Consider the following 16,531-nt stretch of genomic DNA (forward strand, 5'->3'; position numbering starts at 1 on the left):
AATGATACCTATGTTTCTACCCAATTCTACCCTTTTAAATTAAAAAAAAAAAAAAAAAGAAAAGAAAGGAAAAGAAGGATGTTTTCTGAGATGTATAAGATGTATATATAAGAGATGATAAAAAAGAAACTAAAAATGACCTATGATCCTGCTGTCAGAGATTATTGTTGACATTTTGATATCTTTCCTGATAGTGTTAAGAGCATTAAGTCATAAGAAATTAAATCCATACAAAAGTCAGTTGTACTAAAATATCAGCTTCTCGAGGTTAGGCAGGGAATTTTCTCTTTTTACTGATGCATCCCAACCATCTGGCACATGGTAGGCATTCAATGTAAATACTTACTTTGAGTAAATAAATTAATGAATTTCTGATACCTACCATATCACATGACAAGACAGGTTAACCATCATCACCAAAGCCTGAAAACCCATTGTCTCTGCTTGAATCCAAATGCTCCTTTTCATTAGTATTTTTTTTTTTTTAACAAGGACTTAGAGGCTGCTTTTGCTCAAAACATTGACTCTTCCCTTGGGCCTACAAATGTATAAAAACTTGGCACCTCTGACTCCATTTTGCATCTAGCTTCTTTGAGTTGTTCATCTTGGATTCCAGGAACAACAGGTCTGATCCATAAGAGGTTTTTTTGTTGTTGTTTGTTTGTTTTTTTAATTGATTTTTTTAAAAATAAATGTCAGTGGGATGCATTACAATTCTTATTACACTTAAGGTTTTTATGATGAGTAGAAACTAATCCCCAGGCAACAGCAACTTTCTTATCACCACTGACAAGGCACCACCTGTCCAATCCTGAGGTAATGATCAATTAGACCCCCTTTTGACCAAGAATGCTTGACTGTGCATACTTTGGGTCCCCTTATCTGTATAATATGGAGCTCATGTTAGTACCCTCAAAGATAGGACTGGAAATGCTCAGTCCCCTTTACCTATGGTGTAGCTATATTAAAGTTCCTTTGCTGCTTTTTACCATTACTTTTTCCATTTGATTTTGGACTTGATTTGTTGGGACCCCAACAGTTAGGCCTCTGGCATAGGAGTCCAGTAACATTTTCATTACATTCAAAGCTGAGTTGTTGCTCATTTCAAACAATAAATGTCCTCAGTATTAGTAATTTCATAGCTACACACATGTAAATACCAGACTGGGTACGGTGGCACATGCCTATAATCCCAGCAACTTGGGAGGCTGAGGCAGGAGTATCACAAGTTCAAAGCCTGCCTCAGCAATTTAGTGAGGCCCTAAGCAACTTAGCAAGACACTGTCTCTAAATAAAATATAAAACCGCTGGGGATGTGGCTCAGTGGTTCAGTGCTCCTGGGATCAATTGCTCATACAAAAAAAAAAAAAAAAAAAAGTAAATACCAGTGATATATACTTAGGAGGGGGAAGCTATGAAATAGCCTTGTTTTGGGTCCAGGTCTAGGACCTATGTTTCTGTCTGCCTATTTTCCATGAAATATGCATACATTTGTCCCCTGCTTTGTGGTAAAAGATCTTTACTTTTTGTTTCTATTTATGAATGGAGGACTAGATTCTTTAGTAAAGATCGCTAGTGTGGATTTGTTTTTTCTCTTTGAGAGGAAAAAAGGGAGACTTGGTCAGGCCATAATTCTTCCAATAAGTTTTTAGTTCCTTTGTCACTTTTTGGCTCCCACATCCATAATAATCTTTTCTGATGTATTCACTGGGCACTGAGTCCTCCTTCACAGATTTGTCAATTCTCCTTCACATGTTTTTCATTTCTTTATTTTCTTACTAAATTATCAGAATCTTTGGTTTTTGGTATCCTCCAAAATCTGTGCATTTATATTTTTCTGTCATTTCACTGTGCTGAAGAGAGAAAATATAAATATGTGAACTTTGATGATATACTGAACTGAAAACAAAGTAATATTAAACTTGTATATTTTTAAATCTCTTAGAGTATTCCTTTCCTCCCTTTCATGTGCTCTTAAAAAAAAAAAAGTCATTGTCATCCACCTATTCTTTTAGGTTAACTTTAGAATTGTTTTATGACTCTTTATTTATTTATTGGTTGCTAAGGATTGAACTTAGGGGTACTCTACCACTCAGCTATAACTCTAGCCATTTTTATTTTTTATTTTGAGACAGGGTCTCATTAAGTTGCTGAGGCTGGCTTCAAACTTGGGATCATTCTGCCTCAGGTTGCTGGAATTATAGGTGTAAACCACTGTGCCCAGCTGTGACTTAACTTTTAATGCCACTTACTTGATTAGGTGTTCATTGTGTGAACTCCATGATACTTATTATTGTTTGCTTGTCTATCTTCTTGTGTTCCATTGTCTAAGTAAAATCTGGACTCATTAGCATCTCTCAGAATACCTCCCAACATTGTCCCTGCGTACAACCTCTTCTGGCTGTAGTTATGCTAATTATTATAGTTCTTTAAATCTCTCTCCCACATAGACGCACAGGCAGTAGTGTACATGCACATGACCATGCCCACTCCCAGACCTACATATATCTTTGTGATGCTGTCTTTTCCTGTCAAAAGTCAGGTGTCACCTACCTGGGTAAGGGTTTGCTATATGAGCTCCATTAGTGCCCTATGCCATTAATGGTTCCTTCTCTCTTAGACAATATTATTAAGTGCATGAACAGTGTGTTTTATCTCTGCATGCACAGTACAAGACAATTAATCATGATGATGTTCCTTGTATCATGAAGTTAAATTGCTACTTTTAAGACGGGAAATAAAGATAGGAAAGTGTGTGTTGTTTTAACAAAATTTCCACTCAGAAAAAGTTGTTTTTTGGTTTAGTTATGAGAATTATTTAAAATAGCCTTTTTATTGCAATGTCATTTCTATAGATTAAAAGCTATGCTTGTTTTTTAGCAGGTATTTCCAAAGATAGGATTTATTTAGGATGTTTTTGTGCTGAATTATGGTTTTATGACTAGCCACATGAGAAAACTGAGTAAAATCTATAATTTTTCATGAATGGGAAAAAATTACATGGTAATAAAGATTAACAGTTTTATGAAAGAAGTTATCTATGTGGATGATGTTCGTTGAGTTATTGTAATCCATATTATTGGGAATTGTTGGGCTTTGTCTTTTTTCCCCGTTTTCTCTGAAATCATAATCTTTCTTTTTATTTATATTTGAACAACAAGTAATTACTGATGCAAGTAGGATTATGACTTGTAGTAGGCAGTAAACAGCCTGAGCAGATGGCCTTTTACACAACACAGATCTTGTTGCAGCAAAACCATTCAGAAGGTATTTCTAGGCAGTGGAATATTTTTCTCTTTTAAGAACTGTGCTTTTTGTTTTTCGTTGAAGTATATATATTTGTTAAAGTCTTTAAAATTATTTTAGTAAATAACAAGTAACTGTAGTAATTTCACCAGGGTTTTATAAATACCTTTTGAAAACTCAAATGTAAGCATTTTTTCTTTTTATCTATGAAATATAACAGATATAAACAAAAGCATAAATGGGCATTAGTATACATAAGTATGCATAAATAATAAAATAAATAAATATGTGATAACCATTATTCAAGGCAAGAGATAGAACAATGCTACCACTTCAGAATCCTACCCACATCTACTTCCCTTTCTCTGTCAGATGGGTAACTATAAAAAATTCTATTATGAACATTTTGTATGTGTGCCCTGATGCAAACTCTATGGGGTATATTCTTACAAGTACAATTGCAGCCTTTAGGTTACATATGTCTTCAAATTTCCTATGTGTTGCCAGCCTATTTTCTAAAGTAGACATACCAATATATACTTAAACAAGTAGTTTATAATAGTTGTGTTTGTTATACTCCACCTTTTAAACATTTCCTAATTGCTTATGTAGCAGTAACACATTGCAGTTTTAATTTTTGTTTCTGTAATTGCTAATGAGATTGATTACCTTTTCATGTGATTATTGGCCATTTTCATTTCCTTATGTTTAGGTTTCTTTTGAGTTGTGTCTTTTTCTTCTTTATCTGTGGATAATCTATTACATATTTTGGAGTTGAGTTGTATATGGATTTTTTTATAATACAAAAGTCTTATTCTTGATTATCTTCACTGTCTTCATATTATCTTTTGATGAAATAAAATTCTCAGTTCTTATTTAACAACATTCTTATTTATTGTTGTCATTATTTGTGATTTGAGTAAGAAATATTTACCTATTCTGAGGTTATAGAGAGTGTATTTATTTATAAATGATTTATAATTGGGCCTTTTATACCTAGGTCTATAATCTACAACCATGGGCTTTTGTTTAGGAAGTAGTGGTTCAGGTTTGTTCTCTCATTTTTCCACCTTTATATTCTGTGTAAATGAACTATTTGTCCTGATCCTTCTTTCCTTTCTACTTGCATGTCATTTTTGTCAAGAATTAGTCATCAGGGCTGGGGTTGTGACTCAGTGGTAGAGCGCTTGCTTCCCATGCATGAGGCCCTGGGTTTGATCCTCAGCACCACATAAAAACAGATAAATAAAAAATAAAGATATGTACTTGTCTACAACTAAAAGAAAATATTTTTTAAAAAACACAGAAAACAAAAAAACATTTTAAAAAAGAATAAATCATCAATATATGGGGCCCCTGATAACAAAACCATTTTAAGGCAGTAGAGCAGAAAAATCACAGGTTATTCATTCATGAACATATATACATGAGAATCCTAATTAAAATATGGGCTGAGGGCTGGGGTTGTAGCTCAGTGGAAGAGTGCTTTCCTAGCATGTATGAGGCACTGGGTTCCATTCTCAGCACCACATATATATATAAAGTAAAGGTACATTGACAAGTAAAAAAATATTTTCAAAAACATGGGCTGAGAGTATAGTCATTAGGAGAATGTGTGCTTAGTGTGCAGGAAGCTCTGGATTCAACCTCTTAACACTGAGAAAAAAAAAATGAGGAAGAAAGAAAACAAGCTATGAGGGCAATATATTGGAAGGTAGTTTCTCCCAGGAATACAAAGTTGATTAAATATGAGAATATCAATCAGAAAAATCTGTTGAGATCATTTCAGTGTTTGCAGCTAAAATTCATTACCTATTCACATATCTGCTATGTATTTAAAACCTTAGAAAACAAGAGCTATAATGTCCTAAAATTACATATAGTATCTATGAAAATAGAATAGATAAACTACTGAAAGCATTCTCTTAAGTTCAAGAACAAGACAGGAATACAAGCCATCACTTCTCTCCCGTCTAACACTTTAAGTCCTAGCTCATGCAATGAGATGATAAAAAGAAAAATTTAAGAATTGGAAATGAAACAAAACTGTTCTTACTCAAAATGCTGTGTCTATAAATGTAGATCTTAGGAAGAAAAGCTAAAAACAACTTAATACAGTAATAAAACTATCAGTATACTGAATACATAAATAACATAAAAATCAGTTGTATTTCTATAAAGAACACAAAACACACTGAAAATTAAAATATATCAAAGTTTATTGTTATTATTTTCAACCTTCTCCCAGATGCTGCAAGGATATTAAGTCACTTTAAATAGGAAATTCACCTGGGAGATAAATGTTCCCCCAGCAACCAGTCCCCCAAGATCAGCTATTTTAATTTCTTTCTCCACAGTCTATCTTCTGACCTTGGTCAGTATCTCCCTGCTATGTATTTCTCAGATATTGTTCATGTTATTGTTTTCTGTAATCATTTAGGCATATAATATGCCTGTGTAACCCCTAATGAACAGTAGGATTTGAAATATTCACTGCAAAGCTTGTTAATAATTCCGTCATAGACACCCCACATAATTCCTCTCTTTCACATGCTATTTCAAAAATCATCTGAATAGCCCCTGTTATTGGGCTGGTTATTGTTTTGTCCCCCTCTGTTTTCTTTCCTCCCATTAATTCCTTTTTTCTGAAACACAGTCTGTGAATTTATAGCCTGAATTGTACTACAGATAAGCGGGGGCCTCCAGAAAAGCTAACTAGAGATGGCAAATCGTGTTCTCCCCTCACCTTGGCCTGTTGAGCAAGCCAGAAGAGCACAGGATTGGAATATCACCTTTGTGTTAGTCTGGATGTTCATCTTCGAATCATTAAGTTGTTTTAAAGCCAAAGCTTTCTATTGAAGAAAAAGTCGAGTGCTGCTGAAAAGAGTGTATGAATCCCTCCAGCAGTCAGTGTGGGTGCAGAATTCAAAGTCCAGAAATAAATCCACACCTAGATGGTTGGTTTTGACAGATGCCAAAGTAATTCCATTGGTTGGTTAGTGATATTGTTCCAACAAAATTTTTCAGTACTGTTTCAATAGATACTGATCTGGTAAAAAAAATGAAGAAAAGTAAATGTGGGAATATGGCCAGCAAGCACATAAAACAATAATTGGTTATTAGGAAGATAGAGTTTATCTTGTACTTGGGATCTTGCTGCACAATTAAAATTTAAAAGATGAACATTAATAAGTGTTACAGGCATATGGAGACAGGAATGCACATATTAGGAATATAAAATTATATACATGCTCTGTAAAACAAATGAGCATTTTCTTAAAAAGTTAGGTATATACTACCATTTGGTACAGTGATTCTGTTTGTATCCCAGTGTTTATAAAGCTTTATTCAGTTAGACCCCAAAGTTAGAAACAATTCAGAATTCCATCGATAGGTGTGGGTAAACAAAATTGTAGTTTATCCATGCAGTAGAGTACTCACTAATAATAGGAAGCAAACTACTGATACACACAAAAAATATATAAATCTAAAATGTATCTTATATATTGAAAGATAGCAGGCACAAAAAGGTACATTTAGTATGATCCTGTAACTACAGACCTCTATAAAATATGAATTATTCTAATAGGTAATGAAAGAAAAAAAATCAGTGGTTGTAGATGGGAGGGTTTTCTGAGAAGGGGTATTTCTGGATCTTTTCAGGGAGATGGAAATAATCTCTATAGATGTGGTGTCAGGCATGCACATGTCAGTGTTTTTCAAAATTCAATATAATGTATCCTTAAAAATGAATGCATATAATTGTGTGTACATAATGCCTTGATGAAGTTGGGGATGGGTATCTCCTTGGCAAAAAAAAAAAAAAAAAGGAAAGGAAAAACTTAGCCTTACTTTAGTTTCCTTAAGTTATCTCTTTGTTTCAAATAGCAGAAGAGATGTTGGAAAATATGTGCTAACCTTATGATTAAACATAAAAATATCTAATGTATGCCATTGGGCAAGGTCCAATAATTTGGGAGAGGATTTTAAGTTTTTTACAACGTATATTTATATAGTATACAGTGCTTGAGATGTATACATAGCTTTCACAAATATCTGATCCCCAAAAAGCCTATGAAGTAAGTAGGGCAGGTATGTCATTCTCTTTTATTGTGAACACACAGGCCCAGTGAAATTATTAAAATACTTAGTGAAGGTCACTTAGCTGACAAGTGTGAGAGGACCTGGACATTAATGTGAAGGCTTCTGCCTTCTCATTTCCTCAACACTATGACAAATTACTTTCTTCTGTACCAACTTTTAATGTCTGTCTCCGCCACACTCCCTTTTTTCCTTATTAAGACACAATCATTAGAATTAAAATTCTCTCTCTAAATTTCCTTAGGATCACCCAAGTTCAATGGTGGAAGGATATTTAATGTATATGACTTTCCAAGGGAAAAATTTCACAGGAAAATGTTGGATGCTATTAAGATCTATATAAAAGCATGTATTCTTAATAACATCGAGAATTTTCTCAGGCTGAAGATTTCCTTATGAGTACTGTGTATTGCCAAAATTAACCAGAGGCATTTTTGGGCATTCCTGGAGTGACCAAACAGTAATTATAAGATGTAGGGGATAAATCAACTCTGAACATACTTTTTTGTTCCTCAAAATAATATGAATAGTTGGCAAAAATTTTATGTAATTTAACTAGCTTCCAGAATCTTTTTCACATCCTAATACAATTTATTATGATAATTTTCAGATTGAATAAACTGGAAGATACTATCATACTAATTAAAGGAAGAATTGAAGAAGTTCATCTTCCTGTAGAAAAAGTGGATGTTATTATATCTGAGTGGATGGTGAGTGTTCATAGTAAAAGCTACTTCCATTGGTAAAATAGAGAAGTAATAAATAAGGTTGCAGTTTTGTTGCATTAAATTATATTTGAAAAATGACAGAATGATGATAGTATTTTAAAAATAGCAACAATATGATAGTTTATTCTAAAGTAGCACTTACTCTCCATTCACTATCTTTTTATAAAAGAATGTTACATTTTTACCTTTAAAATCATAATTTGAAAATTACTATTTTTCTACTTTCTAAATTTATGAAGACCTAAATATTTGCCTGAAAGTTTACAAGGACTAATAAAGATGTTCTAGACTATTACATCAAAATTCACATGATATTTTCAGTATTATTATCATGCCAGATGTTCTATCTTTGTGATCCATTAGTCTATTTAATCAGTGTCCTTTATCACATAAAATATAATATACTGCTATTATTAGAATAGTAAATTTTGAGTATGTTACATAGCTCTAGATTACAATTGAAATCATGAGTCAAGGCAGAGTATTTATTTTGAAATGCATATAAATTAAAATTCATGCTATTTACCAAGTAATTGGACTTTTTGTTATGCCAGTTTGATGAAGATATAAGAGAATTTCCAATAGGCAAAGATTTCTCAAACTTTTGGAGAGTTCTTTCTTTTAAAGCTCTGTTTTTTACATATGTTTTCATGAAACAAATTTATCAAAACACTTACAAAGAAGTTTTACTTTATAATTTTCTATAAATTTTAAGTATACATGGTAAATATCCTAGCAAAGTAGAAATTTTAGGGAGTTCTTGAAATGTTCTAATTTAACATAGTAGTTCATTGTAGTTTAGAGCCAAGTGTAATCCCTGTTCTTGGCAGGTACTTTTTTATATGTGAAGTAGTGCAATGAGTTTTTTTCTTTATTTTTTTCTGATTGTCCATCTTTATAGGACTCATTGTGATAATTTGACAAATGTATACAATATGTAATGGTAATTAGAAGCATTTCCATCTCTGCAAACATTCATAATTTCTTTGTGGTGATATGTAATAAGTTATTGTAAGCTATAATTACCCTACTGAACTACAGAACACTAGTATTCATTCTACCTATTTAACTGTATTAGGTAACAACCTGTTTATACTCCTCATCTCCCCTAGCCTTTATTGCCTCTAGAGACCACTATTCTACTCTCTGCTTAAATTAAGTGAATTTTTTTAGTTTCCACAAGTGAGTGAGAAGATATGGTATTTGTCTATCTGTACCTGACTCATTCATTTGACATAATGTCCTTGAGTTCCATCCATGTTGCCACAATGATGGGATTTCATTCTTTTTTATGGCTGAATAGCATTCCGTTGTGTGCATATACATCTTCCTTACTCATGCATAGGTATTGTGAATAGTAAACGAGTAAACATGGAGTACAGGTATCTCTTGGATGTACTGATTTTTGTTTCCTTTGGATATATGCCCAGCAGTGGGATAGCTCCATTGTGTGATAATTCTATTTTTAGTTTTTTGAGAAACCTTCATACTATTCCTTAATGACTGTACTTGCTTACACCAAAAGTGTATGAGTTCCCTTTTCTCTGTGATTTTTTTTAAAATACCAGTTCTTAATAACAATATTTTTATTCTTCATGATCATACCAAAGAATTTGTATCAGCACTTTTGAGTTGAATGAGAAGATACAAATTGAATCAATAGTTAACAATTCCAACAGCTCTTTAAAGACATACCAAACAGATGCTTTGGAGAAAGCACAGTTGAAACATTTACTTAGAAGTAGTTTCAAATAACTTATGCTAAAAGTTGTCTGACATCATTTCTCTAGGGACTATTTTATTTTTCTTGCAAAATGCATCTATTATATTAGTCAAGTTAGACTTTTATAAGCAAAGAGATGAGAACAAATTTCCTGTTACCTCAGTTGAACATTTTTATAAATCTAACTAGTTGGATTATTCTTATCCTGCCTGGCAGAATTACGCTTCTAGATATTGATTTTCTTGGAGTTTTTCTTTCAAAATCTGAAAGATGATCCATAAGTATTAATGTGCAATTGAAGTCTTAGAGTCATTTGGTTAACAATGGAAGTGAGAGATTAGCTGGATGGAGCATACTTACGAGAATATCTTTATGATGGGAACTTTATTGAAAGTCATAATGGTCTTGGACTTTTTTGCCCTCAGATCCATTTTATACCCTTTTCCTGCTTTCTTCTGTACTTACATGGAGCACTCATTGCTTTCCTAGGCTTTAGTAACAGCGGACTCTTCCCCCTAGGTTTTAGGAACTCAATGGGAAACTCTAAGTGGAAGATTTAAGGAAGAGGGAGCCAAGTCATTCCTCTGCTCATTTTAATTCTGTTAGTGTTGCTGTTCCTTTTGTGACTTCAGTTCCCACTGGTCAGGCCTGTCATAGTTACAACATCCACTGTATGATCTTAGTTCTGGACTCCTATGGCAGTGATCTGGTTGTCTCTCTTGATGACATTTTTTTTTTAATCCCCTTTGTAATCAGCTTCCAGCATTAATTTTCCTCTGTTTAAAATAATCTGTAATTTCTGTTGTACTAGTTAGACTCTGATGTTAAAGGGCACCCTTCACTTTGGAGAGCCAGTGAGGTATGATATCTGCCTTTATCAGAAAGTCATGGTGATATAGAGTACAGAATCACCACCACATGAGATGAATGGAGCTGGTTGTTTGGAAGCTAGGGTGTTTACGAAAGCTCTTCACTAAGGAAATCAGATCAGTGTATTCAAGAAGGGATACCCAAGAACTTCCCTTATTCCTATCCATAAAGGGGTAACTTAAATATTGACATTGTCTTCTTCTCTGCGATTTTGTATAAGCATAAGTTAAGTGAAAATCTAGCTATTATATTAAATGACTTAGGTACAGCATGAGACACTGTAATTTATGGCAATCAAAATTCTGAATGCCCTTAGTTCTCTAGTGAAATTTGCATTTAAGGCTTAAAGAAAGCTTGTACCAGAATATTGTTAATCATCTTAGTGGAGTGTAAATATTATTTATGGTATTTTCTAAATTCTGTAAGTCCTCCTTATACTTTGGTATTTCATTAGGATTTCTGAGTTGAAAAGTTGAAAAATACTAATTATACAACTAAACAAGGGGCAAGTATGCTTTCTGAAATTTATCCAACATTTTTCAGATAGTCCTACTTGGCTGAAACAATGAGCAATTGGTAGATACTTGATTATTTTCAATCTCTAGCCACATTTTCAAAGACCAGATTTTTAAATTAAAATGTACATAGTTTAGTAAAGATACAGAAATTTAGAATGAGCCATTTTTCAGCTATAGCATAGCTTTTGTTTTGTTTTGTTTTTGGTTGCCTTTTAAAAGTATTTTCAACAAGGAAGGACAAAAAAGGAACATACCCTCCAAAATTGGACACAGATGTTTAATGGACTTGTAATCTAGTATAGCAATGTAGACATCATATATTGCAGATATATACATCTGTTTCCTTCTACGGTGGTCCACTAACTATTCCATGGCTTAATGTAGATAGCTTTTGTCTTCAGCTATTCATGAATTTTTCTTTATTTTGGAAGCCCTTCCTAGATAAGAATGTAATTTTAAAAGTTAAATCATTGCTGTTCAAATGTTATTTAATAAATCATTACTTGCCTTTTATATTAATGAATTTCCAGATTTAGGCTTGCCTTTAAATTTACATTTTTCTTTTTTTATTTATTTAAAAATTTTTTATTATTATGTTTTAAAGGAAATTTCTTTTTATTGAATATAATTAATATAATTTTTTAAAATATTATAATTCATGCATATTAATTGCACAACTTAATGGGTATGACATTTTCATGCATGCATATATCACGCTTTGCTCATGTCCACGCTTCCTTCTACCTTGTCTTGTACCCCTCATTTCCCTTTACCTCAGGTCCCCTTCCCTTTCACTAATAATCTCTTTTCTATTTTCAGGTAATTCTTTTTTTTTTAATTTCCACATGTGAGAGAAAATAAGTGACACTGTCTTTCTGTGTTTAGCTTATTTTGCTTCTTCCATTTTTATTTATGTTTCTGCAAATAACAGTTTTATTCTTTATAGCTGAATAATACTCCTTTGTGCATATATAGCACACTTTCTTTACCCATCCATTAATGGCGCCAGCACCTAGGTTGATTTCCTTATCCTTGTTATTGTGAATTAGTGCTGCAGTAAGCATGGGTATGCAGATATCTCTTGTATGCTGACTTCATTTCCTTTGAATAAATACCTAGGAGTAGTAGCTGGATCATATGATGGTTTTATTTTTAGGTTTTGAGGAACCTTTATACTGTTTTTCTTACTGATTGTGCTAATTTACATTCCCACTAACAACACATAAAAGTTTCCTTTCCTCCACATTCTTTTCAGCATTTGTTATTTTTTTGTTTTGATAATGGCCATTTGACTGGGGTGACATAGAAACACATAATAATATCTCAGTATGTAGCTGTTTAGTTTTTTAAAGCTATAGAGACTTTTATGTTATATAAGTAGTGGATGAGTTAGTTACTAGACCAGTTTTGATTTGGATTTCCCTAATGGCTAAATATACTGAGCATTTTTTAAATGTTTTTATTGGCCATTTGTATTGTTTTTGAGAAGTATCTATTTAGATCATTTGCCCACTTTTTAATTCTTTTGTTAAGTTTTTTAAAATATGTATTCTGGTTACTAGTCCTCTGTCAGATGAATGGTTGGCGAAGATTTTCTCTCATTCTGTAGATTGTCTCTTGATACTGTTGATTGTTTCCTTTGCTGTGCAGAGATTTTTCCTGGGCTATTGGAGTACTATTCAGGAAATTTTTGCCTGTGTAAGTATCTTGAAGTGTTTCCCCTATATTTCTTCTGGTAATTTTTGAAACTTTAAGTCTTATATTAAGACTTTTGATCCATTTTGAGTTAAATTCTGTACTAGGTGAGAGAGAGTTTCAGTTTCCTGAATGTGGATATCTGGTTTCCCAAGCATTATTTGTTAAATAGGCTGTGTTTTATCCATTAACTCAATGGCCATAGACATTGAACTTTGTTACCAGTATCATCAGGCCTCTTTTATACTTATGAATCAGAAACCTACTTATTTCATATTTTATGCTTTAATTATGGTATCTGACATATTTGTAGGTCTGCTTTTGAAAACTATAGTTTTTTATTTATATATGACAGCAAAATGCATTACAATTCTTATTACACATAGAGCACAGTTTTTTGTATCTCTAGTTATATACAAAGTATATTCATACCAATTCATGTCTTTATACATGTACTTTGAATAATAATAATCATCACATTCCATCATCATTTATAACCCCATTTCCAGTTTTCCCTTCCCCTCCAACAACTGTGCCCTATTTAGAGTTCATCTATTCCTCCCATGTTCCCCCTCCCTATCCCAGTATGAATCAGCCTCTTTATATCAGAGAAAACATTCGACATTTGCTTTTTGGGGATTGGCTAACTTCACTTAGCATTATCTTCTCTAACTCCATCTATTTACCTGCAAATGCCATGATTTTATTCTCTTTTATTGTTGAGTAATATTCCATTGTGTATATATGTCACATTTTCTTTATTCACTCATCTATTGAAGGGCATCTAGGTTGGTTCCACAGTTCAGCTATTGTGAATTGTGCTGCTATAAACATTGATGTGGCTGTGTTCCTGTAGTGTGCTGTTTTTAAATCCTTTGAGTAGAGACCGAGGAGATGGACAGCTGAGTCAAACATTCGTTCCATTCCCAATTTTCCAAGAAATCTCCATACTGCTTTCCATATTGGCTGCACCAATTTGCAGTCCCACCAGCAGTGTATGTGTATGTGTGCCTTTTCCACTACATCCTTGCCAACACTTATTGTTGTTTGTATGCATAATAGCTGCCATTCTGACTGCAGTGATTGATTTGCATTTCTCTAATTGCTAGTGATGATGAACATTTTTCATATATTTTTTATTTATTGATTGAATATCATCTTCTGAGAAGTGTTTCTTTAGGTTTTGGCCCATTAATTGACTGGGTTATTTGATTTTTGGTCATTAACTGTTTGAGTTCTTTATACACCCTAGAGATTAGTGCTCTATCTGATGTGTGAGGGGTAAAGATTTGCTCCCAAGATGTAGGCTCTCTATTCACCTCACAGATTGTTTCTTTTGTGGAGAAGAAACTTTTTAGTTTGAGTCCATCCCATTTATTGATTCTTGATTTTTAATTCTTGTACCACAGGAGTCTTATTAAGAAAGTTGGGGCTTAATCCCACTTGATGGAGATGTGGACCTACTTTTTCTTCTATTAGATGTAGGGTCTATGGTTTTATTCCTAAGTCCTTGATCCATTTTAAGTTGAGTTTTGTGCATAGTGAGAAATACAAGTTTAATTTCATTTTGTTGCATATGGATTTCCAGTTTTCCCAGCACCATTTGTTGAAGAAGCTGTCTTTTCTTCAATGTATGTTTTTGGCACCTTTGTCTAATATAATTATAATTTTGTGGGTTAGTCTCTGTATCCTCCAATCTGTACCATTGGTCCACCAGTCTGTTTTGGTGCCAATACCATGCTGTTTGGTTACTATTGCTCTGTAGTATAGTTTATGGTCTGGTATAGTGATGCCACCTGCTTCACTCTTCCTGCTAAGGATTGCTTTAGCTATTCTGGGTCTCTTCATTTTCCAGATGAATTTCATGACTGCTTTTTCTATTTCTATGAGGAATGCCATTGGGATTTTGATCAGAATTGCATTAAATCTGTATAGTGCTTTTGGTAGTATGGTCATTTTGATAATATTAATTCTGTCTATCCAAGAGCAAGGTAGATCTTTCCATCTTCTAAGGTCTTCTTTGACTTCTTTCTTTAGAGTTCATTAAATAGATCTTTTACCTCTTTCATTAAGTTGATTCCCAAGTATTTTTTATTTTTTGAGGCTATTGTAAATAGGGTAGTTTTCCTCATTTCCCTTTCTAAGGATTTGTCACTGATATACAGAAATGCCTTTTATTTATGGGTGTTCATTTTATATCCTGCTACTTTGCTGAATTCATTTACTAGTTGTAGAAGTTTTATGGTGGAACTTTTAGGGTCTTCTAGGTATAGAATCATATCATCAGGAAAGAGTGCCAATTTGAGTTCTTCTTTTCCTATGTGTATTCCTTTAGTTTTTTTCGTCTGTCCAATTGCTCTGGCCAGTGTTTCAAGAACTATGTTGAATAGAAGTGGTGAAAGAGGGCATCCCTGTCTTGTTCCAGTTTTTAGAGGGAATGCCTTCAATTTTTCTCCATTTAGAATGATGTTGGCCTGGGGCTTAGCATAAATTGCCATTATGATGTTGAGATACGTTCCTGTTATCCATAGTTAACATGTGTTTTGAACATGAAGGGGTGCCGTATTTTGTCAAATGCTTTTTCTGCGTCTATTGAGATGATCATATGATTCTTATCTTTAAGTCTATTGATGTGATGAATTACATTCATTGATTTCTGTATGTTGAACCAATCTTGCATCCCTGAGATGAATCTCACTTGATCGTGGTGCATGATTTTTTGATATGTTTTTGTATTCAACTTGCCAGAATTTTATTGAGAATTTTTGCATCTATGTTCATTAGAGATATTGGTCTGAAGTTTTCTGTTTTTGATATATCTTTGCTGGTTTTGAATCAGAGTGATATTGGCCTTATTGAATGAGTTTGGAAATGCTGCCTTTTTCTATTTCTTGAAATAAATTGGAGAATATTGGTATTAGTTCTTCTTTAAAGGTCTTGTAGAACTTGGCTATGTATCCATCCAGTCCTGGGCTTTTTTTGGTTGGTAGACTTTTGATGGTATCTGCTATTTCGTCACTTGAAATTGATCTGTTTAAATTGTTTATATCTTCCTGATTCAATTTGGGAAAATTATGACTCTAGAAATTTGTCGATGCCTTTGATACTTTCTATTTTATTGGAGTACAAGTTTTCAAAATAATTTCTTCTGTTTTCTAGTGTCTGTTGTGATATTTCCTTTTTTTTAATTTATTGTTGGTCGTTCAAAACATTACAAAGTTCTTAATATATCATATTTCACAATTTGATTCAAGTGGGTTATGAACTCCCAATTTTTACCCCGTATACCGATTGCTGTATCACACCAGTTACACTTTCATTGATTTACATATTGCCATTCTAGTGACTGATGTATTCTGCTGTTTATCCTATTCTCTACTATCCCCCTTCCCCTCCCCTCCCCTCCCCTCCCCTTTTCTCTCTCTACCCCCTCTACTGTAAATCATTTCTTCACTTGTATTATTTTTCTCTTACCCCTCCTTTCCTCTTATATGTAATTGTGTATGACCCTGAGGCTCACCTTCCAATTCCATGCGATTTCCCTTCTCTCTCCCTTTTCCTCCCACCTATCATCCCTGTTTAATTTTAATCTTCTTCTCAAGCTCTTCGTCCCTACCCTGTCCTTGGTTACTCCCCTTATATCAAAGAAG

The 16,531-nt window shown here is 33.3% G+C and overlaps 1 protein-coding gene across 2 annotated transcripts in view; it reads left to right on the top strand.

Moving 5' to 3' along the window:
* Positions 1–16,531, top strand: part of PRMT3 (protein arginine methyltransferase 3) — a 139,779-nt gene that overhangs the window by 35,146 nt on the left and 88,102 nt on the right. For both annotated transcript variants that reach the window (XM_081278815.1, XM_081278816.1), the window contains exon 10: positions 7,958–8,057. In XM_081278815.1, the coding sequence (XP_081134941.1) occupies positions 7,958–8,057 (100 nt within the window). The remainder of the gene's footprint in view (positions 1–7,957; positions 8,058–16,531) is intronic.

This window comes from Spermophilus citellus (assembly GCF_964194105.1).
Source record: "Spermophilus citellus genome assembly, chromosome: 2".
NCBI lineage: Eukaryota > Metazoa > Chordata > Mammalia > Rodentia > Sciuridae > Spermophilus > Spermophilus citellus.